This window comes from Misgurnus anguillicaudatus, chromosome 1 (assembly GCF_027580225.2).
Source record: "Misgurnus anguillicaudatus chromosome 1, ASM2758022v2, whole genome shotgun sequence".
Lineage (NCBI taxonomy): Eukaryota > Metazoa > Chordata > Actinopteri > Cypriniformes > Cobitidae > Misgurnus > Misgurnus anguillicaudatus.
This window is the reverse complement of record NC_073337.2, coordinates 11272815-11299574: the sequence shown is the minus strand read 5'-3', so window position 1 is coordinate 11299574 and position 26760 is coordinate 11272815. Positions and strand designations below refer to the sequence as shown.

The 26760-nt window shown below is 34.2% G+C and overlaps 1 protein-coding gene and 2 long non-coding RNA genes across 8 annotated transcripts; 1 reads left to right on the top strand and 2 right to left on the bottom strand.

The window, feature by feature from the left end:
* Positions 1-345: 345 nt before the first annotated feature.
* On the bottom strand, positions 346-26760 carry LOC129432034 (chemokine-like protein TAFA-2). 6 transcript variants are annotated; one of them, XM_073866296.1, is made up of 7 exons: positions 26298-26760; positions 24007-24099; positions 8202-8308; positions 7248-7400; positions 3296-3420; positions 2632-2681; positions 346-770 (listed from the first exon to the last, which is right to left on the bottom strand). In XM_073866296.1, the coding sequence occupies exons 3-6, from the start codon at positions 8305-8307 to the stop codon at positions 2652-2654; spliced, it is 414 nt and encodes a 137-aa protein (XP_073722397.1). In that variant the 5' UTR covers position 8308; positions 24007-24099; positions 26298-26760; the 3' UTR covers positions 346-770; positions 2632-2651. The 6 variants fall into 6 exon arrangements, with proteins under 6 accessions (XP_073722397.1, XP_055046162.2, XP_055046164.2 ...); XM_055190187.2 differs by having other exon boundaries at positions 24007-24130; positions 26298-26759; XM_055190189.2 differs by lacking the exon at positions 26298-26760 and adding an exon at positions 25701-25778 and having other exon boundaries at positions 24007-24130.
* On the top strand, positions 13403-15132 carry LOC129437859 (uncharacterized). The gene is made up of 5 exons (XR_012369054.1): positions 13403-13568; positions 14113-14195; positions 14291-14422; positions 14511-14611; positions 14723-15132. It is a non-coding gene; the product is annotated as an uncharacterized lncRNA (long non-coding RNA).
* On the bottom strand, positions 14706-16140 carry LOC141363538 (uncharacterized). Its single transcript, XR_012369050.1, has 3 exons — positions 15963-16140; positions 15228-15364; positions 14706-14908 (listed from the first exon to the last, which is right to left on the bottom strand). It is a non-coding gene; the product is annotated as an uncharacterized lncRNA (long non-coding RNA).

Sequence of the window (26760 nt, the reverse complement as noted above, 5' to 3'; positions counted from 1 at the left end):
AATGTGTTGTTCCATTAATAACACAGAGATGTGTCTAGTTAGGAACAACACATTAAATGTGTTGTCCTTAACTAGACACAAAATATGTTGTTTTAACACAACCGTTTTAGGAGTGCACCAATAGAAACATTTCCCACATCAAATTATACGGCACACACACACACACACACAAATTAAAATATTTAGCATCAATTATCTGTTTTGTCTCATGAGATTATTATGAAGATGTGTTCAACCAACCCTAGACTTCATCTGTAAACAATTGATTTCTAAGTCAGTTACTTTATAGTCAATTAGTTAATAAAGATAATGAGGATGCAACAATGTAAGAAATGAAAAGACTGGTTAGATTAAAACAATGAAAGTTTATTAGATATCATTTAGACAGAGGAAAGCCCTCTAAACCTGCAGTAGTTTGTATTAATCTCTCATAGATATATAAACAGCACAATGAGGAAACATCAACATTCATATTAGAACTTCAAAAAAACTAAAGTATCAAACTCTTCCTCATTCTTTATATTGAATAAAGTTGATGTTTTGATCAGGTTTTTATCAAGTACCATGAGCCGAGGATGAAAGATCTCACTGCAGATGACAGGATGAAAGAGATCTGATCTGATCAATCCCAGCAGATCAGTCACAACAGCTTTATCATTTATTATCTGACTCTTCCCTGATATTCATCTTTACACTTGCAGGAGTGTCTGCTTCGATTTGCTGTGTTTCTCATGTTAAAGTGAGACTGACACCTCAGATTCTCCATCTGTCTGTAACACAATTTAGAAAATATCAACATTATTATCAGCATATTAACAAGCAAAGGGTTTCTATGGACTCAGAATAACGCCTTTTTAAAGGGTTAGTTCACCCCAAAATTACAATTTGATCATAAATCACCCCTGTGTCGTTCCAAAACATCAAGTCCTTCGAATGTCTTCAGAACACTTCCATTTTTGATGAAAACCAGGAGGTTGTGAATGTCCCATAGACTGCAGTATGATTTTCACAGAAAAGAATAAAAGACACCGCCAAAAAGGTCCACGTGTCATCAGTAGTTCAATAATAATATTATGAAGAGAAAATTTTGTGCACAAAGAAAACAAAACAAACGATTATATTCACAGACACAGAATACACTGGCAAGTAATTTGTGCATTTAAACGGTCTGTTTAAGTATTCTTTATAATATTTGCATAATGGCTTAAAGTAAAAAAAAGAAAAACAAATGTCATATCAGCAGCATGCACCGTATCTGCTCGTGAACGCACACTGAACGACCAAAAAAGAAGAACAAATTGATTTCATGTTTTCCTTTTTTAGAGTGTTAAAAGATGTCTGTGCACATAAAGGATCTGTAAAGTTGCAAAAATGTAAGTTTCAAATCCAAAGAGATCATTTTGCTAACTAAAATGACTCGTTCAACATGCCAATGCACAGGGTTCCCACACCTTAGTAAACTTCAAATTCAAGGACCTTTCAAGGACTTTCCAGGTCCAATAATCTCAAATTCAAGGACTAAATGTGGGGACATATTTTAAGTGATAGCAAGGTTACATTGTGTTACCTTTTAAGATACATTACATTTCGAGGGAACTTGTGCTGCATCACTGCGGTGACACTTTTGGGACGCCTCCAGGGGTAAGTGCGTCTGAATGTGTATATCAAATTCAACCAATGGTGAGGCTTAACGACAAAGACAGGGTGACGCGGGAGCCAGGAAGTATATCACTATGTGAAATATTGCCAAAGATGGGGTTACAGGGACACAGAAAGTATAGCGATGAAGACGCAGCGTCCCGTTCCCTTCTACATAGGTAAACCGAGACGTTTTCATGTGTCAAACACAACTATGCAAAAAAAAAAATTTGGTATGAATCAACATTCGCATACAGAAGATATAAGCATTTAAAGCGAATAGTTTAGCACATGTGGTTAAAATGTCTAGAATTTTATGATATTATCCTACACTACACAGGGATTTTTCCAGAAACCTTATTGCATAAAATAGATTCAAGCACTATCAATGACCTGTATCTATGTATGTATATTATTTTCAAAAACTTCAAAAAAAGTAATGTGCTTTTTAGCCACAAAATAAATAAATAAATAAAATTGTTTAGTTTTCTTTGCGCACAAAAGTGTTCTCATCGCTTCATAATATTATTATTGAACTACTGAAAATCAAACTGCAGTCTATGGGACAGACACAAGCCTCACGGTTTTCTTCAAAAATATATCTAAAAATGTGTTCTGAAGACAATCTGAGGACTTGATGGTTTAGAACGACACAGGGGTAAGTGATTTATAATAAAATTGTCATTTTGCGCTGAACAAACACTTTAATAAATGTGTGTGCAACATAAGATCAGGTAGAATATGTGATGTTACGCAGACTATAATACATTCTCCTTTATGCTTAAGTTATTCACATCCAGCAGTGTCACAAATACAAGGTTCGTAAAATACAGAGCAAAGCTTCAATGCTCCAGAGATGACGTCAAGAAGGACGAAACGTCTGAAGGTACGTTTGTCTCATGACTTATTGTTCCACAAAATCATTTACTGAAGCTGACGTTGTGTCGTCTTTGTGACTGAATCGAGCAGATAGATTTAAACTGGACACCTCACCTGTATCTGGTTTCCAGCGGTTACCAGAGCTGATCCCGGTCTGAGGAGATCTGATGCCCGTAACATGGGAAATGAAAGAAGGAAATGGTATTAGTTTAGTATTTCATACCGAAAGAAAGATATAGCATTTTTGAGGTTCACATGGTTTATCTGTGAATCGATGAGGTCCATCACAACAACAGCAAATAAAGAGGGCCGCGGGGTCTTCGGGATCAATAAATGGGCTCCAGACAGGTTTGGTGAGGCTCTTTAAATAATTGATAGAAGTTGAATGAGCCAGAAATGAGTCTGAAGTCAAACAGTCGTCATAACCAGAAGGACATTTGCATTGGGTTACTATTAAAAGCTTCTAATTAAAGCAAGCGATATGTTCCCTTAGCAGCTCGCCATGGTTCAAGGGTGTTGTGGTGACACGCTAGTCATTAATGGAGCTAAAAGCTTCATCTACTCTAACAGATGATCTCACAGACAGATGGATGTCATGTCCTTATACTCTGACCTTCAATAACACACAGCCAGATAAACCCAGCCAGACAGAACGCTCCTTATGTAGATTCATGGGTCTGGTCAAGTTAAGTGCTGTGGGAGTTTTATCTTAATGGAGAGGAAGATATTTCTTGATGATGTTTTTATAATGCTGACGGTAAGCTGAGAGTTTTCACACCTTTGTGGTTTTGATCTTGTTTCCAGTAGCACAGCTCCAACCTTTGAAGTCCGGCAGAACTTTACATTCTTCTCCATCTAGACACGGCTCCATCTGACACCACCACTTCTGTTGGACTATAGATGCTGAACAAACAGAGACAAACAGATCAGAGATTTTAGGTTGTTTACTGTGAGGCTTTGATCCTGTGATAGTTTTAGTAACGTCTCTGAAGGTGACAGTCACTTGACAGAGCTCAGAGGACATCAATGATAGGATCATATGAGAAGGGATAATGAACAGGTTAAGTGCTGATGTGTTTTTTTTTTTTAGAGATTTCCCACAGAGAACATTAGAGATGAGCTTTAATTTGCAGTGAATGTCAAAGATAAAATGTCAGAGAATAGGTCAGGCGGTACTCAGGGACCTGGACCCATCTGAACACATCCAGCTCTGGGTCTCTTACTGCCATTAAAATTCATTTCATACAAAACTCAAATGACTCAAAGCAATATGGATGAAATGATGAGAATACATCAGTTATAACATTTTATAATCGGGATGCAAACTCATAAGGGTGAAAAAAGGTGACACAAGCTATATATTATTAATTATTATTTGTATTTTCATTTGAATCTTTTTATTAAATAGCCTAATTAAATTGTAAATCTTATTAATTTTAGTATTTACTAATAACGTTTTTTTTTTATCAAAGTTGAAACTGTTAACATGAATTAAAACGAATAACTGTACATAAACAAGAATTAATAAATGCTGAAAAACTATACTGTTAATTGTTTGTTTATGTTAGATAATGCATTTGGGTCATTCTACAGAAAAGATGGAATTCGGGTGATGGAAATCTGCTTAAATAAACTTACCCAAAACTTCTTTAATAACATTAATTAACTTGTCAAATCTATGAATCCGCAAAACGGGGAGCTTAATCTAGGTTTAACTTTTTTAACACATTTTAATAAAGAATCCATGACATTGTATCTTCAATACCTGACAAAATGAGAATATAAAAAAAGATAATGAATACGATAAAACTTATAAACTTAAAACAAAAACATTGTTTTTAATGCTTTTATGTTGGTCAGTTAAAGGAATAGTGCTTAGGAAGTACTCATTAGAGAAGTAACACCAATGACGTTAACACCAATGACAATTTACAGAAAAAAACTAACATTTTAACAAAATGGCTGCCAATAGCTATGTGCTATTTCATCAGAGATGTAACAATCAGATACTTATTCAGAATAATGTTTTTTTGTGTAGAGATCTTAACACTCCCAGCTATAAAAAAAGAGTAACACTAATGACATCCAAAAAATCTTCTCAAAATTCTTAGATGATATTTTAGACAAATTAAGTAAGACATCTCAAAAACATTTTGCCTTCCTCCACTGCACTTCTTTCACTGACCTCTTGACCCAAGAAAAACTTCAAAGAGATGATGCATTGTTTCAAAATAAAAGTGCTTTGGGTATGACATACATTTGGGGGAAAAATATTTATTTGATATTATTCATAGTAAAAGTATATTTTTACCATTTCAGTGTTGTAGTAAATTCATACAGGGTTAAAGGTAAATGTAAATTAGATTTGTTTTATAAAAAACATGGTTTAAAGGAACAGTATGTAGTATTGTGGCCAAAACTGGTATTGCAATCACAAAACTTGTGGCTAAAACTGGTACTGCAATCACACAACTGGTGGCCAATACATAACATGACAACATAAACATCAGTTGAGGGCTGCAACTCCACTTTTTAAATAACAATATCCTGGCCAGACTACTGTTGTGAGTGATATAAGTATTTGAAATAAAAATGATTTATTAATGTCTAGTGACATATCAGCGGCATTTTATGATTAATTGATATACATTTCTTACATACTGTTCCTTTAAATAAGAAGTACACAGTTCAACTTCCATGTATGATCAAAGGGACAGGGCGATTTTCAGGACCAGACATTTAATAAAAAGTTTAAAAAAAGGAAAAAAAAGAAAATTAAATAAATAAACCCTCTCATCATTTTAAGGACAGTCTATATTTATTAAATATATATCATTATGGAATTATTAGGTCAAATTAAATGATTAAGGGGTCTGCAAAAGCAAGGGACAAGCATTTCCACCTTTTTTGTAGAATGACTAATATGGTCCAACCCAAAAGTGTGTGCAAGCGTACAGCCAGGTTTGCCAGATATGCATATGAAAACTAGCCCAAAAGCATCCCGATGACTATTTACAGCCCAAATACCAACAACTTATGAACAAAATTCTTTCATCTTTGACCCGTAGAAAAAAATAAACTAGCTGAAACATTTTAAACAGTAACCCAATAGGCTTCAATCACGGAGCAAACAGGAGTTTCCCCATAGCGTCAGTTACTCACGCGACATGAGTTTTTTCAACCCCTAGGGAGTCAGCTGACATTGGCTTAACTTAGAACTCTATGGGGCGGTTTCCCGGACAAGATTTAGGCTAATCCAGGACTATGACTATTTTTATTAGGTAATTTAAGAAGATTTTACAAACATACCTTACAAAAATCACTACAGGTGTGCATATTGAGAGAAAAACAATGTCACCAATATATGTTAAATTTAGTCAGGACAACGTGTTTTTAAATTAAAGCAGCTCAAAAATGCATTTTAGGCTAGGACTAGGATAAGCCCTGTCTAGGAAACTTCTACGTTATGTTACATTATTTCTATACTCGCTAGTACAGTTTAATCTAAATAAATAAATAAATTCGAAATGAATTGAAAATATTAAAGATTTAAATGGATTTAAATGTTGTTTGTCTAAAAGTAAGCGTTTTCTGAAACTGTAAAGATAACATCCGCAAGACATTTGTTATAATACATAATGCTGGTTTTTATTACATTGGCTACATATTAATGTAAGGTTGTTTGGTTTTGATATTTTATTTTAACCAATTATTATTGCATCGTCATTATTATGTAATTTCAAAGGTTATTGCTCACTTGCGTCTATTATTATTACCAAAAAATATCAAATTACTTCATTATCAATAAGCAAAATAATTGTAAAAATCTCGTCTCGTGAACCTAATCTCGTGTCTCGTCTCGTGAAGTCTCTCGTCACACCCTTATTAAGTAGCATATTTAAAATAGTTAATTAGTATAATCTTTTTAGTCATAGTAGTACAGTACAGGGCTGTTAATCTTCAGCTAGTTAATTATTTTTATTTAAACAGAGAGGTTTAAACTTTATGGTGCGGTTTCCCAGACAGGGATTAGACTAGTCCTAGATTAAAATAAATGTAAGAGCTGTCCAAACTGAAAACAACTTGCACTGACATATCTTTAAATACATAAGTGCCCTTTGTTTTGCATCAAAATGCACACAAGAAATGTTTTTTGTAAAGCATGTTTGTTAAAACTTATATTTCATAAGTAAACTAAGGCCTGGTCCTAGCTTAAGATAATCCCTGTCCAGGAAACCCATTGTGTATTATCAGTGTTCCTGTATCGCTCAGTGGTAGAGCATTGCATAAGCAGCGCAAAACGTCATGGGTTTGAACCCAGGTAACACACAAACTTATGAAAAATACATTGTATAAATTGTCGTGCATTGTAAATTGCTTTGGATTAAAGCATCTGCCAAATGCATAAATACATAAATGTAAAGTATCACATCTTTGTTCGAAATATAAGCTGCTGCTGTGTCTTTATCTTTTAAATCTATGGATTCATTTTGTCAAATCTTCTTCAGTACAAACAAGAAATATTGGTGTTTAACAGCCATACTATAGTAATGTGTTTCAAACACTGATAAATGAAACCATTCTGCCAACCACGACAGTTAATGGATTTCTTTTTGTGTGTACATTTCTGAAATATACTGTATAATATCATCAGACATATGGTTACTCTACATCAGTCATATTTACTCTATACCGGGCAGATAATCTCTGTATCCAGCTCATTCTCATACCATCCACACAGGAGGGAGATGCTCTGGTGGTTCCAGCTACTTGACCCGGGAAACACGAGCATTTAACAGTCTGTGAGCGTTCCTCAATCTTGTTCTTATTACAGCATCGATGTAATGCCACCACCTCACATCTGCCTGTCCGGACTTGATGATCTGCAGGACACAGAACACCTTCATCATCATCATCATCACTGAAGACCAAAGCCCACAAACACACACGATGACATGATAGGACTCTACGTGTATGAATCTAAATAGGTTTATCAGTTTAATTTAGTTAATAAGAATGTGTCTGCAGCCTGAATGAGTTGAACTGTATGTATATGAATGAAATCTAAAGAACATGATTCTGATCTGTGAGTATTTAAGCTTCATCTCCAGTGATGTTAAACTAGAGCTGTGTTAGTATTTAAGAAGGCTACTACCCTCAATAGAGTACATGAATTATTTACACACCTCACAGCTCTGTGTACTTTTAATTGCTTGTGACATTTCAATGTGCTGCCTGTTCTGTGTGTAGATGTGTCATGTGTACAACAAACACAACTGAAACCTGTAGCAGTTTTTCTCTATTGATCAGTGATGATGAGTGAATTTGCATAACACTGCATGGGGTTTTAAAGGTGCAGTGTGTAAATTTTAGCAGCATACAGTGGTGAGGATGTGAATTGCAACCAACGGCTCAGTCCACTGCTCACCCATCGCTTTTGAAACACATAGAGAAGCTACGGTAGCCGGCACTGGAAAAACATGTCATAGATGGAGACAACTTAGAAAATAAAGTTTAAGGGAAAATAAAGTTTGAGTTTTTTTCAGAGATAATTCTCTTCCTCTTTTGTTTTTATTAATAAATCTGAATTCACTGAAGAACAAAGACAAACACCAGATATCAAGTGTTTGTATGTGTGTGATAGACATGCATGCGTGTAAAACACACAACAGATTGAAGTTCACCTAGATGTTCCTCAGATTGGACTGAAGATCCAAAAAGAGTAAAACCCAATGAAACCAGGAGCAGTAGTGTTTGTATTTGAGCGATCTGAAGATGACTCCTCCACATCCTGAAGAGAAAACACAACAAACAACACTTATATATGATGCTTTACACGCGCAACTTACTTTTATCTATACATACTGTATATATATCATTTTTTATGAATATTTTCAATGTGTGTGTGTGATGAGTCTGAGAGGTTGTCAGCATGTTTTGTTTTTTGTTCATGTTTCAGATGTGAATGATGATCTTGATTTATCTCACATACAGCAGATGAAATGAATGAGACGTTCATTACTGGCATCTCTATGGATCACTTACATACAGAAGTGATTATTAACTGATATTCATGTTGTGTATTTCATTACGGAGGTGGTTGAGATTTGACCATCTTGTTTTCCCATCTGGATTTACTGCACGCACAAGCACCACACACGCACACGCAAGCACGCGCACACACACGACTTCAATTAACTGTGTTTAAAATAAACAAACAAACTAATGTTTATGTTTAATGAACTTAAAAGAGTCACATTTCTACAACACACATTAGCATGTTGAATTATAAATGAAACACATGTGATATATGATGTGTAATTGCTTTTAACAGGTTTTTTTTACCACTTTGGGCATCTGATCAATGACTGTAGAAAAGTCTTTCATTTTAGTACCATGGGGGAAAACCTTGACTTATTTTCTCATTTAGATTCTGTCAGAGGAACGACTCTTCTCTAATTGTGTGTTTTATTTTAAAAGCTCTTCATGTTTAATTCAGACCATCAGGACATCTACGTGTGTGATCGCAAAGAACAAGACAACAAGCCATTAAAGAACTGCAAACATTAATAAACTTTTAAACATCATCGGTAATGACTAACATACAGTAATTTAGTTGTGATTTTTAACAAAGATCCTTGCTCTTTCTAACATCTCGTAGGAGGATCACATGATTCATTTTCATTACATCTCATGTAAAGAACTTCTAGATGAACATCTCTCTCTCTCTCTTAAACTTACATAAGTACTTAAACACTGAAAGTGTCTTTCTCTGGATTCAAACATCAGCAGAAATCCACTTCTGGTTTCTTATCACAGTACCTCATCTCATTCCAGCTCAATATATAAGTATTGATGCTAGATAAGTATTGAACAAGCACCTTACCCTCACTGAAAACTTTCTGTATTTTTTTTTTAAAAAAAGACACCATTTAGTTTTTTAATCCTTTGGATTTTGATAGCAAACACATACAGTAAACATTTACACTTACTTTTCAAATCTTTTCTCTCCTTTAGTTTATTTTGTCTGTGTGTTTTTCTCTCATTTCAGTCTGATATTTCAATCAATGACTGGAGATTCTGTTCACCACCATTATCTCCTCACCTCATTCTCTCTCTCTCTCTCTCTCTCTCTCTCTCTCTCTCTCTCTCTCATATTAGTTTGTTGTTTTTTTATGATTGTCTGTGTAATATGAACACTCTATTTTTAATTCTGGTTTTAATTGCTCCTTTTGTAATAGCTACATCAAAAATGAAACACATAGCTGGGTCTCACCGGGAGGTTTTATGAACATATCATGATGACAATGTTCACACCAAAAAATGTATACATGTGAATTCGACACTACTGACCCACATACATCTTACTTTAAGTACAACAATAAATAAAACGCAGAGGATCTGTTTTTTTCATTTGATATATTGTATGTTTATATTTAAAGAACATTTTCTGGAAGGTATTTTGTGATTAAAATTTTTTATCTGGACAAATCGCATGATTGTCATGAGTTAACTAGCGCACATTTTTAACTGTTATAAATTTATCTTTAAAGATTCTCATGGAGACCTTATGAAAAACTTTCCATTATTGTACGCAAAGCCAACGAAAATCGAGCAGGACCAAAACATTTTCAGGCTGATCGCTGTGAAAAATGTTAAGCGACGACATCCCAAGTATAACTGCAGCAATGACAGTGTTCTTAATATGACAAAGTAAGTGTTTTGAAGATGAATGCACATTTATATATTGATTTAATAAATTTATAGAATTTTGAAGAAAAAAACGTCATGGATTTATTGTATTTTGTGGAAAAAACAATTCGTTTTTATAATAAATCTTGAAAAACAAATTATGTATTTGAATTTTTTATGTTTTTATAACCTTAAGATGCTATGTGAAAGTTTGTAGCAGAAAATAGTGGTTTTCATTTTGTCACTTTCTTGGTATAGAAAACACGTTTTTTCCCGAAATTAGCCAAAATTGATTTATTGCGTTTCGGAGCCAAACTCTTCAAATCTAGATGCTTTATGCAAATGTATGTTCACAACAGCATGTTTACAACTTTACATTTTCGACAGAACCATCAGCCATTGTTTTGCATATGAATTTTCATTTTAGAAGATGCTTTTCTTTCTCCGTTACTGTTTGCTGCTTAGAAAAATCTAAAATTACCACATCAATACCTTAAAATCACCGGTAAAACCAATAGATTTGGCACACACAAAGTCAAAAACAATATCAATATATTTTAAACATTTTTCTTTTATTGTTTGATTGACATTGCAACATACAGCTTTAAGATCTACTGTAATGCATATATATATATATATATATATATATATATATATATTGTTATTTTTCCTATCTGATGTGTTAACCAAACATTCACTTAAGACATGACAGATTATATCTGTATGAATTCTTGTCAAAACACATATTATTAAAGCTGTAATTCTGTGTAGATGTTTATATATCAGCACAATGTGTCAGTCTGCGTGAGGAAGATCGTTTTTGAGTCTTGTCGCTCTTAATAACTCTTTTAAAGGTACAGTGTGTAAATTTTAGCAGCATCTAGTGGTGAGGTTGTGAATTGCAACCAACGGCTCAGTCCACTGCTCACCTCTTGCTTTTGAAACACATAGAGAAGCTACAGTAGCCGTCACCGGACAAACATGTCATCGTCGGAGACAACTTAGTAAAAAAAGTTTGTCCGTTAAGGGCTTCTGTAGAAACGTGGCGGCTTCCATGTAAAGGGACCCTCGGTGTATGTAGATAAAACGTCTCATTCTAAGGCAATGAACACATAACGGTTCATTATAAAAAGGTCTTAATACACCCCTGATAATATAGTTTTGTATATTATTTTGCATTTCTGTCAAGAGATCCTTTTAAAAATTACACACTGCACCTTTAACATTAATCAGGTCCCGAACTTTATTTCTCTTAATAAATATTTTACCATTAAGCAAGTCCTGCATTCTATTTTTTAATTCCTGCATGTTTTAAAACGAAACCAAAATGTCAGACGCGCAAGTGGATGGACAACTATCCTTTGTGTATTAGGCATTTAGGATGGTACACCTCTCAGAAAACGTACAATTTAAGATCCCTTAGATGTTCAATGACCATTTAGAGCATTGGATTCGCTAGACGAGAGCTTAATGTTCTTATTTTTATGAAATTCTCTGACTCATTTAGACAGCACGGGTCACATTTACTGTATAGGCTGCGTCTCAATTTATACAACTATGGGCTAGACCAAGGGTCAAACAGAAATTGTGCATTGCCTAATCGCAGACTAATTAAATAAGTGGCTTTAAAATTAATTTGCGTTAATTTTGACAGCCCTATTTTTATAATAAACACTAAACCCTGGTCCAAACGGTGCCAGAAAACTGGGTTGATATAAAACAATGACTGACAGAACTCAATTCAAACTCATCACCATTAAATATTCAGCAAACCAATACGTTTTTCATCAGCTGTAGTTTATAGCACAGAGAAGCAGTAAAGGACAGACACACAATGTCCTTTAAATGTTCTTCTGGTTTCAGCACATCTGACCGTGATGGAGGTGAGGTTATTTTAATGGGTCAGGTATCGGTCATATTCAACCACAGCACATCAATACAGTATGACCTGGTTAGTGTTAGGAGCCATTTGTCATTTGTTATACATTATTGTTATACATTTTTTATTCTTCTTATTTTAAGCCTTATTTTAATAATTTCTTAGTTCTTTCTCAATGTGTATAAACTGTGCTGTATATATAATCTTGTTTTGTAGTGACTGATGTCCTCACACCAGAAGAGTGCAGACACAGCACCGTGACATAGTCTTCATCAGATTCATCAGATTTATGATGTGTCCTTTAACAGAGAAACTTAACTTTACACGACAGTAAAGATACTGAACACATCACATGTGAAGCGTTTTCACTGCTGACAGTAAGATATGACTTCTTATTTATAGATTCTGACAGGTGAGGATTTTAATGAGCTGCTTACATTAATACTCATGTGTAAAATTAATTCAAACTCTACTGATCCTAAAACAGCAAAGATAACATCTGCAGACTCAACAACTGAATAATTTTATTTCATTATGCTTAAACATTATCCTTAAAAACTGATTTAATCCTCTAAAACAGGGCTAGTCAACAGGGCTAGGGCTAAATGCGGCCCTCCAATCACCTTTATCCGGCCCGCCGGTTATCTTTTATGCTGTATTTCCACATAAGAAATGATGGCTGATAAACTGGAAGGAGAGTCGGAAAGCGGCTGTATGGGGTGCCAATCATCTGCAGGTGCGTACTTTTCAGATCAAATTTGAGCTTTGGATGCATAAAAATACTTGTGCGACAACACCGCATGTGACATGCCGACCGGAAGTGATGTATTTCAGTGTGTTTCGACTGCCAGTAGGGGGCGAACTCCGACAGTCATGTCTGAATCAAATGTGTACAATAGAAGGGCGGTTTAAAGAGCACCTATTATGAGATACAAGTTTTTAAACATCATTTTGTGTGTAAGAGTGTATTAGTACATGCTAACGATATTCAAAAAGTACATACCTCAAAGAAAACGATGACGCGAGTTATCGTCTCTAACGTTCGAGGACTACAAAAAACACTCGGATTGTAGGCAACAGTTTACTTCCTGGGATTGGTGACGTAGATAAGACCAACATTATCATAGTTCAGCCCTCTCTGCTTGGCTTGGGTACGCCCTCAAAGACGGGGGTGGAGAGCGCTGAGTCAGAAGAGAGCTAAAATGGCGGAGGTTGGGAGTCCCTGCTTTGACCCTGTTTGCAAACTATTGTTTCATTGTTTAAGCGATTAAATCTCTCGAGTAGACGCTGTCTCTTTAGATGCAAGGGCAAAATATCACTTTATGGACTAACAGAGAGGACATCATGTTTAATACGGTTCCGGAAAAATCCAGTCAGAAGTTGTTCACGGAGTTTTCACAATAACTGCTTCTCATGAACCGAAGCTGCGCGACGTCTCCTCCTGAAAGTTGGATTACCGTGCACTTCTGGATCACAGGCTGTAAGTATTCATGTTTATTATTTGCCTTTACTGTAAGTTACGTTACCGGTAACCGGAGCTTAACATTATGTGCTTGTAGAGCTCAGATATATATCTATGTGTAGAGCTAAGCTTGCAAGCTAATTGTTTTGTGTTGTAATAATGTATTTCATAAACATATTTCGTACCATATTTACACACGTGTATGTTGAATTATGCAGACTATCGTTTTTATCGATGTTTATTTAGACATGTTTACAAACTTGCTAAGCTGTTCCAGCTAAACTGTTACCGGTAAAGTTTGTTCTCATGATCAAACTCAAGAAACTCGAAGTACAGATGATTTGTTTAACGTGATATGTATTTTACTGTTGTTTTTACTTGAAGCTTTCTTAGATTTTGAAACGAAGTAAACACGTAATGTGTGTTGCTAATGTTGGGCCATGTAACATGTAATACATTAACGTTTTAATGAATAGTCTAACGATTTATAATCGTTGTACTCTATTGTTATAATATGTCTTTTTGACTGAATACATGTTTGTTTTATTTGTCTATATCCTAGATTCGCAGCTGGACACATCCTTCTACACTGTATGCAAACATGCAACATCATTACACACAGTACAAGGCATATGAGGAGCAAAGGTGTGTAACACATGATGTATTTAGCTAGTGAAACCACTACCAGTCTTAAATGTATAACTGATGATGACAAAGTTTTTTTCTTTGCATAATCATAGGAACCCAGGCAGTAGCATCGTTTCACAATGTTTCAATCACCATCATCAGTGGATGCCTTTGCCGTCCGTACCCTGAGATTTCAGATTTGCAGCAAAAAATGTGACTTTCCCATTTATTGGAATGCTGTGCAGGTATTTAAGTATTTTAGTAACTGTGTTAAGTAAAGTAAAGTAGTATTTACTTTTAGAATAAATGAATTGCATATTTATATTTTTACAGGTTGTACCTTGCAGCCATCCATTACAATGTCACCAAGCCATAACAAAAGCAGGAGAGGGAAAGTACAAGGCTATGTTCCCAAAACACACAAGTGACATACTGTAAGCAGTAATGTTTTATTTCAAATACATTCATAATTAAAAACTTAATGTATGAAGCAGGGAAATAAATTATCAAAACAAAAAGATTTATTGACTGCAATATTTGTACAGCTATGTGGATGATGTGATCAGGCTTGTGTTTGCTGAGGTATTTGAAGATAAGCTGAAGGAAACCCCGATTCCAATGGACCTGGCATCACAGTTTGAGAGACCTTCAAAGGAGGACGTGATTGCATGCCATCTTCAGTGCAGGGGTCGTCGGAAGCCAACATTCCGATCAGGAAGCTCCAAGCATATCTGGAGAACAACACACGACAGGATGATAACCCTAAAGTGTCGTCTTAGATAGCACCAGCTGACAAAGCTTTGATATGCCATTTATCTGAATAGATAGCTGTAAGAAGTGAATTGAACAATTTTTTGAAAGAAGAGCACAATATGGTTACTAAAGTATGTTTATTTGTATATTGTTTAACAGTTAAATATATATTTGTAATAAATAAACTTTTGACTAACTACTATATTTTCTTTAAAGTTACATCTTTTGTTCTTTTGGGTACTTTGTTACTATAATAATACTTTAGTGTTATTGGTTTAAAAATGTAATAAAACTTACTCTAGTCCTGCGCCTCAAAGGCTTATAGTCGGTACAATAAATGTTCTGTGTGTAGGGATTTAGACAATTTGTGCAAAACCTGGATGATGAATCACGCAGGTAAGAGGCCCTGGAACCTGTTGCATTCTCCTTAAAACCTAATAAGTAAAAACATAGCACAGTAAAATAGTATGTAAGCAGTATTTTATAATGAAGTTTACTATAGTAAAATAATGTAGAAATTACCAAGTGAAATCGTTTTATAATCATTTCAACAAATACTTTCTATGTGCTACATTTGGTGTTTCCATATAGTTTGCACAGTAATAGAGTATGTAAACAGTCTTTTATAATACATTTTACTATAGTAAAATAATGTAGAAATTACCAAGTGAAATCGTTTTATAATCATTTCAACAAATACTTTCTATGTGCTACATTTGGTGTTTCCATATAGTTTGCACAGTAATAGAGTATGTAAACAGTCTTTTATAATACATTTTACTATAGTAAAATAATGTAGAAATTACCAAGTGAAATCGTTTTATAATCATTTCAACAAATACTTTCTATGTGCTACATTTGGTGTTTCCATATAGTTTGCACAGTAATAGAGTATGTAAACAGTAATACATTTTACTATAGTAAAATAATGTATAAATTACCAAGTGAAATCGTTTTATAATCATTTCAACAAATACTTTCTATGTGCTACATTTGGTGTTTCCATATAGTTATGTAGTACGTTATAATTACCTTTTGGATGTCTTTGCAACACATTTTCGTCTTCGTTTAGCATTCTGGCAGAGCTAAGGACACCTAAAAAAGTTAAATCCAATCGCATTCATTGACGGAGATCCTTTATATCATAACGGCCGTCTGAACTCTCTGGATCGAGCTCGAAGTGGTAAGGCAGTACAGACATCATCGTTTATAGAGAAATATAACGCTTGTTTACGTTGCCTCTGAGGCTGTGACACTCAGTCAGAACCGGTGTCAACCCACGCGTAGTCAGGGGCGTAACCTTTCAAACACACGACGAACCCAGCTGACCAATAACAGTTGAGTAGTCATCTGACCAATCCGATTACACTAGACATTTTGGGAGGCGGAGACAGGAACTAAACCGAGCGTTTTCCAGACAGTGGGAAATCGGTGAGGTATGTAAGCAATTTATAAGACTCACAGTGCATTAGTTCAAGTTTTAATAACATGTATGTACTATGGGATACTGCATTTACGTGCTAACGTGCCAATTTATTAGCATAATTGGTGCTCTTTAACCTATATATCCTAAAAATATTAAAAAAGAAAACATAAAGTGCAATTTTTGTCATTAGAAGAAGACTGGCTTGTGAATACTTGAAATGTAGCAATTTATGAAAGTTAAACAGTGATAAACAAAAGCAGTTTAAGAGCTCTGCATTACAGTTAGTAACATGTCTCGATTATTTACATTTGCACTTTTTTTGTGCAATGGTCATAGTTAAACTATTAATCTCTTAGTCTCTTGAAATGTTAAACTGCAATTGTTTTTAAAATATTAAAAAATAAAATATGAGTTTTCAGTATATAATTAAAAGGTAAAATAAAGATGTGTGCATCTTTTTTTTAAATTAATGTTTTTTAATATATGACCTATAACAAAAAGTAAAAAAAATATATAAAAGGTAAAAATAGGGGTAAAAGTTTGGCCCGCATCATATTTACATTTTTAAAATCGAGAAGTTGAAGACCCATGTGGCCGGTTGCATAAACCTTTAAGACTAGTCTTAAAAGTTAGTCATGAATTTTTTCTTCAAGACTGATCATACCTGTTTTAAGTATGTTACATAGAAAGGTAAATTGGTTTAATTAAAATACAAATAATAAAACCGATTAGCCCTAACTAATTGCTAGTTAGTCAGACTCATTCTTAAGGCGCAGTATTATGTCACGGCTGTTTATGCAACCAGCCACTGATCTAAAACATAATTTTAGTTCTCGCTCAGTGTGTTCAGACCATTGAACCAAATTTCAACCAAAACTACAGATGTACCAAAAAGCATCAAACCAAACAAGCCCAAACAATCTGTCTTTAAAATAAAATATGAATTACCATAAGCCTATAGACCCAACATCATCATGATTAAAAGATTTACAGCAAACACTGGGCAAAACAGTGTGTACTGTATTAATAACACACAATTTGTTTAAGTCATATTATCAAGTGACAAAACAAAACTGAACGGTTGGATGCACAAGACATCAACAAGAAGTGTTGGATGTAGGAAATATTTTCCCATATTTGAGTTAATTGTTTGTTGTCTACACTACTCATCTGTAAATCAATCTCTGTCTCATGTGAACACATCAGAGCCATTCGTAAAGACCTTCACTCCTCGCTTAGTTTCAACAAACACCACAATAACTTCTGAGATCACGACGAGTCCACATTAATACAGGATTGAAGGTGATAAGGACATCCAATAATAGCAACCCAAAACACACACGCACGCGCACGCACGCACGCACGCACACACACACACACACACACACACACACACACAGGGCCGTAGCTACGGAATTCTGTGCCCCCTGAAAAAATATAGACTTGGGCCCCCACCACCCATATCATATACTCATACTGTATAATACATGAGTATATAAGCTAAGTATTTATATAAATATCACATCAAAACAATGCCATTAAGCAATAAATGACAGTTTTTCTAAAATTGCTAAAACACATTTTTTGAAACCATTACTCATTTTCTCAGAACCTTAAACACAAATCCCAATTTTCAAACAAAAATCACAAAACCTCTAACTCTTCCAGCAAAATCAAACAATTCCTTCAAAACCATTTCAGCTGTACTCAAAATCAAACTAAGCTTTCAAATCATACACACATAAGTCTATAATATAAAACACTACAAGCATCCATTAGACACTATCTTTAATAATGGAAAACACAACATCCAGGACATCTGCTTACAGAAAAATACATGTTTATTGTACATAACAACACACTTGACAAATACTGTTAAAAACCCATATTACTGTAATCACAAGTTTAGTTCAATGAATATAGTGAATACTTTACTGTAAGTACTGCAAGTAATAGTAAGTTTTCAATATTACTATAAGCAGCACTTGTATTTTGTAAAAAGTCAGCAATCCAACTGCAAATTTTGCCAATTGCATCAATTTGGTAAAAAAACATGAGTTGAGTTGTTGTGTTTACTCGATGATAACTGTGTTGTAGTTGTGTTCAACTTTTGCCTGCCTGTGTTTAGCATTTATAAAACAAGTGCATTGCAGTGTGAAATGTGTGTTTTAGTGAGAAGTTTGTGTTAAGAGTTTTGCCAAAAGAGTGCATGAATTGACAAATTGGTTTAGGCGACTATGAATTTGGTTCAGAGATTGGGGTTTAGTGTTTTAGCAATTCAGAAAAACTGTAAGTAAAATTGCATAAATATTAATGCAACAATTAATGCAATAATTAATAAAGATATGAAATTGTTACAGAATAATAATAGTAATATAAAGCTTTTCCAGTTTTTCCAATAGTTTTATCAGTCTGTTATCAAAGTTAAAGTAAACATTCAGAAATTGAAAATAAGGCAGTCAAATGTACAACTCAAAATTAAATTACTCGTATGAAGATATCATGGTACTATAATAATAATATATTATTTAATAAAGGTAATAAACATACATTGCTGTGCAAACGTCTAAGCCACCACCACCAGACTTCTTGTTTTAGAAGTGTTAATGTCCATCCATATTTACATATTTTATTACAAACAGGAAATATGTACAAAAAAAATAAGTTTCAGGACTAAATGTCTTCTTATGCATCGTCTGTGTTTAGTGTGACCTCTCTTGGCCACAAACACATCTTGAGCGTTTTTGAGCAGAATGAAGTAAAAAGACTCATTTCTTTAAAATTAGAAATTAGGATTTAATTTTATTTAGGTTTAAGAGATCCTGCAGTTTCCTGCTATTGCTCAAGTGAAAGAGGAGTTTACCCTAAAAACTTGACACACCAGTTTACAATTTCATACAGTTTTTTATACACATGTATTTTCTGGTTGTATTTTAATAAAGAACCTGAGAAATAATTATACATGATCACTATAACATTGCAAAAACAACAAATCTAATTCTGGCATGGTGGCCTAAAACGTTTGCACAGTATTGTATCCATTCAAGAAAAGTGTGCTGTAGAAGGCTACTCATGTTTTCTTTAAATCACATCAACAGCAGGCAGGACTGTAATGATGGTGACATGTGTACCCCTTTTTCCAGTGTGTTATTCAAAACACTGTTTACTACAGTATGGCATAAAAATACCGGGATTTTGACTGCATGTGCTTTTTACATTGTACTCGGCAAGAGTTTTGTGCAGCATTTAGAGCAAATATTTTTATCGTTCTGGCCTGCCTGATGTGCTAGGCTGATGAATGACGGACCTCTCAAAATCTATGAGGCAATCACACTGCGAAAATGTCACCACATGACCTAACGCCGGCAAAGTAAACGCACTGCCTCCTACCATCTCAGTCAGTCAGTCTCCTGCTCTTCCACCCTGTACTTCATCACAAACTTTAGCGGCCGTCTCATTCTGATTGGTTCTGTTTACTAGCTTAATGTGGGACTTAAATTTTCATTGGCTACCTCTGATGTTTGTCACTGATTGAACTAAATAATTTAAACAGTGTCTGATCAGATTAAACCATTTCATTAGAGGGGAGAGAATGACACACGCAAGGTAAATGTCTGCAGTGTGTTTGTGTATAGAGAGAGACTGAGTCTCTGTAATGGTCATCTTAAATTCTCTAATATCTTCTAAAAAATTGTTTAAATCATTCTGCAGATTTTTCCAAAACATTTCCATGGAAAAAGCTAAAAAAGTTCCCTGGTCATAACCAGTGGTGGCTGGTGACTTTTTTGGGGGGCGCACAACATGTGTTTGGCTTGTGATGTCAAAATATGTGTTCATGTGAACCTATGCTTCACGCGTCATTCCAAAATACGTGCCTGCTGCAGATAGGGTTTATGCTAATAAATGCTCATGTTTGCCAGATTCTCGCTTAATCTCATGTGTAATCGGGTGATTCTCACGAAACCATTGAAACACCACGGCACTAATTTTAGCTTTAAAATGTGTAATATATATAACATTAAAAAGCATCAGAATTAACACTGTGTTCTACCTTGCACAATGTGTGATTTCAACATAAGAATTTATAAATTCTCATTACCGCAATGTGTCCGGCTGTGTTTGAACATGCGTTATGTTGTAATTTAATCAAATTAACACAAAAATATTAAGAAAAAAAATAAATGGATGTTTTGCTAGACTACTTTAGATGACAGAAAAATTATTTACTGAATATTCATGTATAATAATAATAATGAAGAAAAATTAGGAAAATGATGTGTCCATTCCTGATGTTCTCATCCTCCGCAACACTTTTTGAGAACAGTTTAAGCACACATACAGAATTTTAATAAAGTTTGATTTTGAGTGACCAAGCACATGGACCAGTTACTTCAAGATGGCTACCAGGTAAGATCATTTTTTTACAGTTAATTTGAAATATTGTCTTGTCAGAATGCTTACACGACATTTTGATTATCATTACCGCAACAGATGCTTATTAAATGTTAATTTAATTAATAGAAGCATAATACTTTGATGTTAAATGCATGTGCAGAATCTCCAAATTATGTTCTTTCAGGTTTGTCATGTCATTTTGAAAATATGTCAGTGTTGATGTTTTCTGACTGTTGCGGTAATGAGATTTTTTAGGACTAATGTTTTAAATTATCTTACAAAAAGTGTTAAATGATAAGTAAAAGTTTTTAAATTAATGTTCCCATTTACTCCAGACTTTGTTTTTCAATGTCTGGTGGGAAAATAAGTAAATTTAAGCAATTTTTACATTTTCATGCTTGACATTTTTAAAACCAAGTTTTCGTGAGAATCACCCAATCAGAGTTTAGTGTTAAGTTAGTGTCTTGCGAGTATTTTGTGAACCCTTTCGACGCGTGTGCAGAGGCAAGTACATTGACATGACGCATGATGCACATGGTTCACATGACGCAACGAACACATATTTCGACATGAAAACACCACAAGACACTACAAACACATATTTTGAACTAGCGCCCCTCGGAAAAGAGCCGCCACTGGTCACACACACACCAATGTAAGCTGATCTAGATTCAGTTATCAGCTCTGTCTGTATTTAACATCATCCGTCTCGTGTGTAAATCAGAGTGAGATGTTAATAAAGACCTTAGTAATGCATGATAAAATATAAAGGTTTATGACAAACAGAACAAGAGTGAAGTACATCTCAACATACTGATTTTAAAATATAACAGATAATATAGGCCTACTGTATGTGACTGCTAACTAAACTTGTGTAAATATCATTCTGTGAAAATATAATCTTGATATCTTTAATATTGACTAGGGCCGTGCAAATAATAATTTTTCAATTTCGATTATGGCACATTTCGATTGCAAAAACAAGATAATCAAGGTAATTCGATTAGTGTGCCGCATTTTGTTTTGTGATATAAATACAGTGCATCATAAGCAGCTGCATTGTAGCGCCTCTCTCTCTCCTTCTCTCTCTGTCTCTCTCTCTCTCGCACATGCTCTCGCATCTGTCCGAAATCCGAACACAAAGAAGTAATCCTGATGTATTTGATAAGTTTTATGTGTTTCAATATATATATAAATACACGCAATAAGTAAATTGCGTTAAATAATCGGGATTATGTTGTTACCTACTGTAAATATTCGGGATTATGAATAATGGATAATCGAGCAGCCCTAATAATCGAGCAGCCCTAATATTGACTAATAAGATCATGTCAAATATTAAAATCATAGTGAAATTAATGGCTGGAATCAAGATCTCCAGATGCTTCAGATCTCATCATTTGATTTTGAGACTCTAGCCTGCATTTCACAGGCAGAGTCGCATAAAGTATATAAAGACTTAACAGATTCACAATGGCTGTGGGTGTTTGTATAAAAACTACTTTCTCAATGCAAAAAGCCATCATATAGGTGTAAAAGTATCGCTGTGTGTGTGTGACAACTGTATTGTTGTGTTAAAAACAACTCCTTTTAAAAAAAGACATTTTATAAATAAAACACCAGACATATTAAACTCGAGTACTTGTGAATCCAATCTGCAGTAATCAAATCAAACAAACAGATAATTCAGAAATTTGATGTCAAGAATAAATTTGTTTCTCTTAAATCATCTACTGATATGAAACATCATGTTTAGTAAAACACTATATGCTGTTGGTGATGTTTATGTTTTATTAAAACAATGTTTTGTTTTTATTTTATTTTATTATAAACTATCTGATCTTGTGGTTTGTGTCTAACAAATAAAAATAATAATAATACATAAAATAAAGCTATTATTTTTTGTAAAGTATTTAATTTTATTTTTAATTATTACTTTTATAAGCAATGTTTATAATTGTAATTGTAAGCAAAATAATAATTAACATATTTACTTCTGAATTACATTGAGACACTGATAACGCACTGTGATTTAAGTCAAACATCCAAACTGACACACATCTGTTATATTACTTATGCATTTTTAAAAATGTTATATACTGTACATCTCTTCATTGTGTGTATATAAACGTACGCATTACTAAACAGTAATGATGAAAATAAAGCCAGGCTGTTTATTTAGCCATTTTAAGATTATTGTCATCACTTGTATTGATGAGTGAATAAAAATCAATGAAATGTCATGATGAAATAAAAACAATGAAAAAAAATCTAAATTTCTAGACATTGGTAATATGACGTATATGGTATTTTTGATCTTGGTATCTGATACTGTACTATCAGACAATTGTTAATATCTAAAACATAAATTTTATTTAAAATCTTCAAGCATTTTTAATGGTTGATTATGTCAATGTGTGATTTTATAAACGATCAATGATCCCAATGTGCAGAAGAGTTCATAGACATTAATACATCCAGAACTCTCACTGTTATTATATAGGGTCCTCTACTGAAGACTACAGTCAGTAAAGGATCTGCGACCAAAAAACTAATTTCATCCAAGATCACTTCAAAAAGATCTCTTGACTATGCCGCTCTTTCCTTAATTTCTCTGTATATTAGTTTATACTATCTAAACCTTGTGATTGAAACTTTGTATTACTGGCACTTATCGTGTTTATTGCCTTATGAAGATAAATCGCTTGTTGTATTGAACTGAAGTCACTCTGTATAAATGAAAATATAATGTATATAAATGAAATTTTGTTTTTAGGCTAAACAAAGTTTAGATTAATAAGAAGTTTTGCTTTTAAGTTAAAATGTCTTAAGTCCTCTACATTTTTTATTTAACTTTTACAATGTTACACAAGAAAAACAATACAAAAGATGTAATCCTGACACTTGAATGACCTTTTTTGTCTTGTGGTTTGCTTTAAATGTCCATGGGAATGTAATTTCTACTCTCTTATGTACTTATTATGAGCTCTTTTTGTTGCATTTTTAAAAGGTTAAGAACAGGTATAGCAAAGAGTTTCAGATTGATTACTAAACATCACACTTAGAAATAATACTATGCTTGTACTTATATAAATGAGCTACTGATTGATTATGGCACTCCAACATTAACTCAACTAGTAATTTACTGTTGTGTGTTTTTTGCACTGATGCTATTAAACTGACAAACACATCATCAGTAAAAGCAGAGAAAAATCTCACACATACAGATGAAAAGAAGAAAACAGATCCATGTACCTGATCAATCCATCCGATCAGAGTGCGCTCGGTCCGACCTTCAGCAGCGCGTGCAGAGTGTGTGATGCAAACGCAAGCTGAACATCTGAAATCCTGCAGTGAATGACACACCTTTAGTCCTTTCCTGTACAAAAGTGATGAACTAATTAATGTGAACCCCGAAAAAAGAGCAAAAAAATCAAGAGAAAGAGATGTGTGCTTCTCTGAGATTCAACAACACTGACTCTCTAACACACACACACTCACTCTCTCTCTCACACTCACTTTCTCTCTCTCTCTCTCACACACATACATGCATGCACGCACACCTGTGCAAGATCACAGCGCAAAGCATTATTGTGACAATATGTATGTATTTTAATTCCATAAGCATAATAAATTTATAGTGTGCATAGAATTGAATTAAAAAATATTTATGTGCAAGAATAAAGTGACTGTTGCCGTCATATATGAAAATACCATGTATTACCATTAGTAAGGTATCACAAAAGTAGGCTACTTTATAAAAATTTACATTTATCAATTATCACACAGGTCTTTAATTAAAAACATTATATTATTTTTTTTTGGTGAATCAGACAAAACACTGTGCAGACTTAAAGGGATAGTTCACCCAAAAATGAAAATTAAGTCATCATTTACTCACTCTCATGTTGTTACAAACCTGTATAAATGTATCTGCTCTGATGAACACAAAGGAAGATATTTTGAGCGATGTTTGTAACTAAACCGATCAGAGGCCCCATTGACTTCCTTAGTATTCTTTTTTCCTGGAAGCCAATGGTGCCTCTGATCAGTTTGGTTACATACATTCCTTAAATTATCTTCCTTAATGTTCATTAGAACAAAGTCTTTTTACAGGTTTGTAAAAACATGAGAGTGAGTAAATGTTGACAGAATGTTTGGGTGACCTATCCCTTTAAAACTGTTCAGGTATTATAAGAGATAAAAGTAAATACTGGACACGTGGCGCCCTCGTCTGGTAGATTAAACATTTCATACTCATCTTTCAGTGGTTTTATAAGATGCTAGATTAAGCATTGTTTGATTTTTCTTGAATCTCTAAGTGTTAAACAGATAATTACTTTAACTACTTTATGGTTTGTTTTTGGTTATCAAATAACGTTTTCTGAACAGAATCAAAACGTTAGTATTTGGTTCCCAACCTTACTTTGCCCTAATTTTACTCTGGATCCACTGTACGTCACTCATTACTACATTTTAGTTGTGTTTTATCTAACTTATAGTTATTATTATAATTATCTAAGTGTTTCCATTACTATAAGAAATTATCCATTTAAATAATTTTACAAAAAAACCATAAGGGCTCCACAAAAAATTTAAAGACAATGCGAAAATTGTAAAAAGGTCACTGTGTAGCCAATTTTTTTAAAAACAATTTTGCTATTTATCTAACACAAAAACAATAAAAATAAAATAAAAAAACTCTCGGTTTCACTCGCTAATATCCGATTTTGTTCATTTAGATGTGTCAATAACTGATCGATAAACCAACAAATGATCTATATTTATTCCCACATATGTGATTTATCAGTTAAAAAAAGAGGGTTTGAGAGTTTTGTCTGAATCAATAATAATTTAGCACGAATTTGGCTTTATTCCCCAACATAAGGCTCTCATCAAAGGCAAGTGATTTCGTCCAGGAATCGTAAAATCAAAATGCTTATATCTACCGCATTCATCGGATCTTGCTCTTCCAACTTCCACTCCGTTAAATCCATGTAAGTAACGAACGTGCTTGCAGCGCGATAACGTAATTTAACCAGAAACAACAAACTCTTTCTGATTGCCTGGCTGCATTAATAGGTGTGTTCGACGTCATGCGGCGCAGCAAGAAACGACAAGTGGATGACATCAGAGTAACGCGAGAGCGACTTGAAATCAGCCTCCCCCGCCAGATTTCTCGCGGTACTCTGATGACATCTGCTTGTAAGTTCTTGCGTCGCTGCGTAAAGTTGAGCACCTAAACAACTTGAACAACTGAGCTGAACTCAACAGGACTGCTCTGCGTAAGGCTGCGCCTCGTCCATTAATTGTATATTGCAGGACAATTTATCTCTTACTTTTCTCAGCGTCAGCGTGAGAAATACAAAGTGTGGAGCGTGAGCGTGACTGAAATGCCTGTCTCATGGACGGTGAATGCGTGAGACTTGAGAACCCTACTGTAATGATGCCAAGTGCCAACATAACCACCAGGGAGTGTTTTATATAAAGGGTATAATAGTTCACCCAAAAGCCTACAGCATTTATATACATCGTGTTTTTCTCACCCTTATGTCGTTTGAATCCCAAATGTCTTTCCTTGTTCTTCAGAACTCAGATGCAGTGTTGTTTGGGTTTTCTGGTTACCATGGGAGCATATGGTGACCACCTGGGTCACCATCCACATGCATAGTAACCAAAAAAACCTTTAAGCTTCAAAATGACCCAAAGTGGTTCTCAAACTTTCTCATGACATGACCCACTTAAACGGTTATAATCTTTCTCACGACCCACCAATTTTTTTATAGAAATATGCAGAAAAAACTCATTTAGAAATACAAAAAGAAATGTGTTCTCTTTTAGAAAAAAAAGTAGTTTATCATTTCCATTGTATAAATTAAATGTAAGTTTACTTGCAATCCCAAAATACCCGGCCATTAATAGGACATTTTGTGTCGTTAACTAGAACTACCACTGCCTTTGTGTGACCCACAGTTTGAAAAATGTGGGTTGACTTCCGTGTAAGGATAC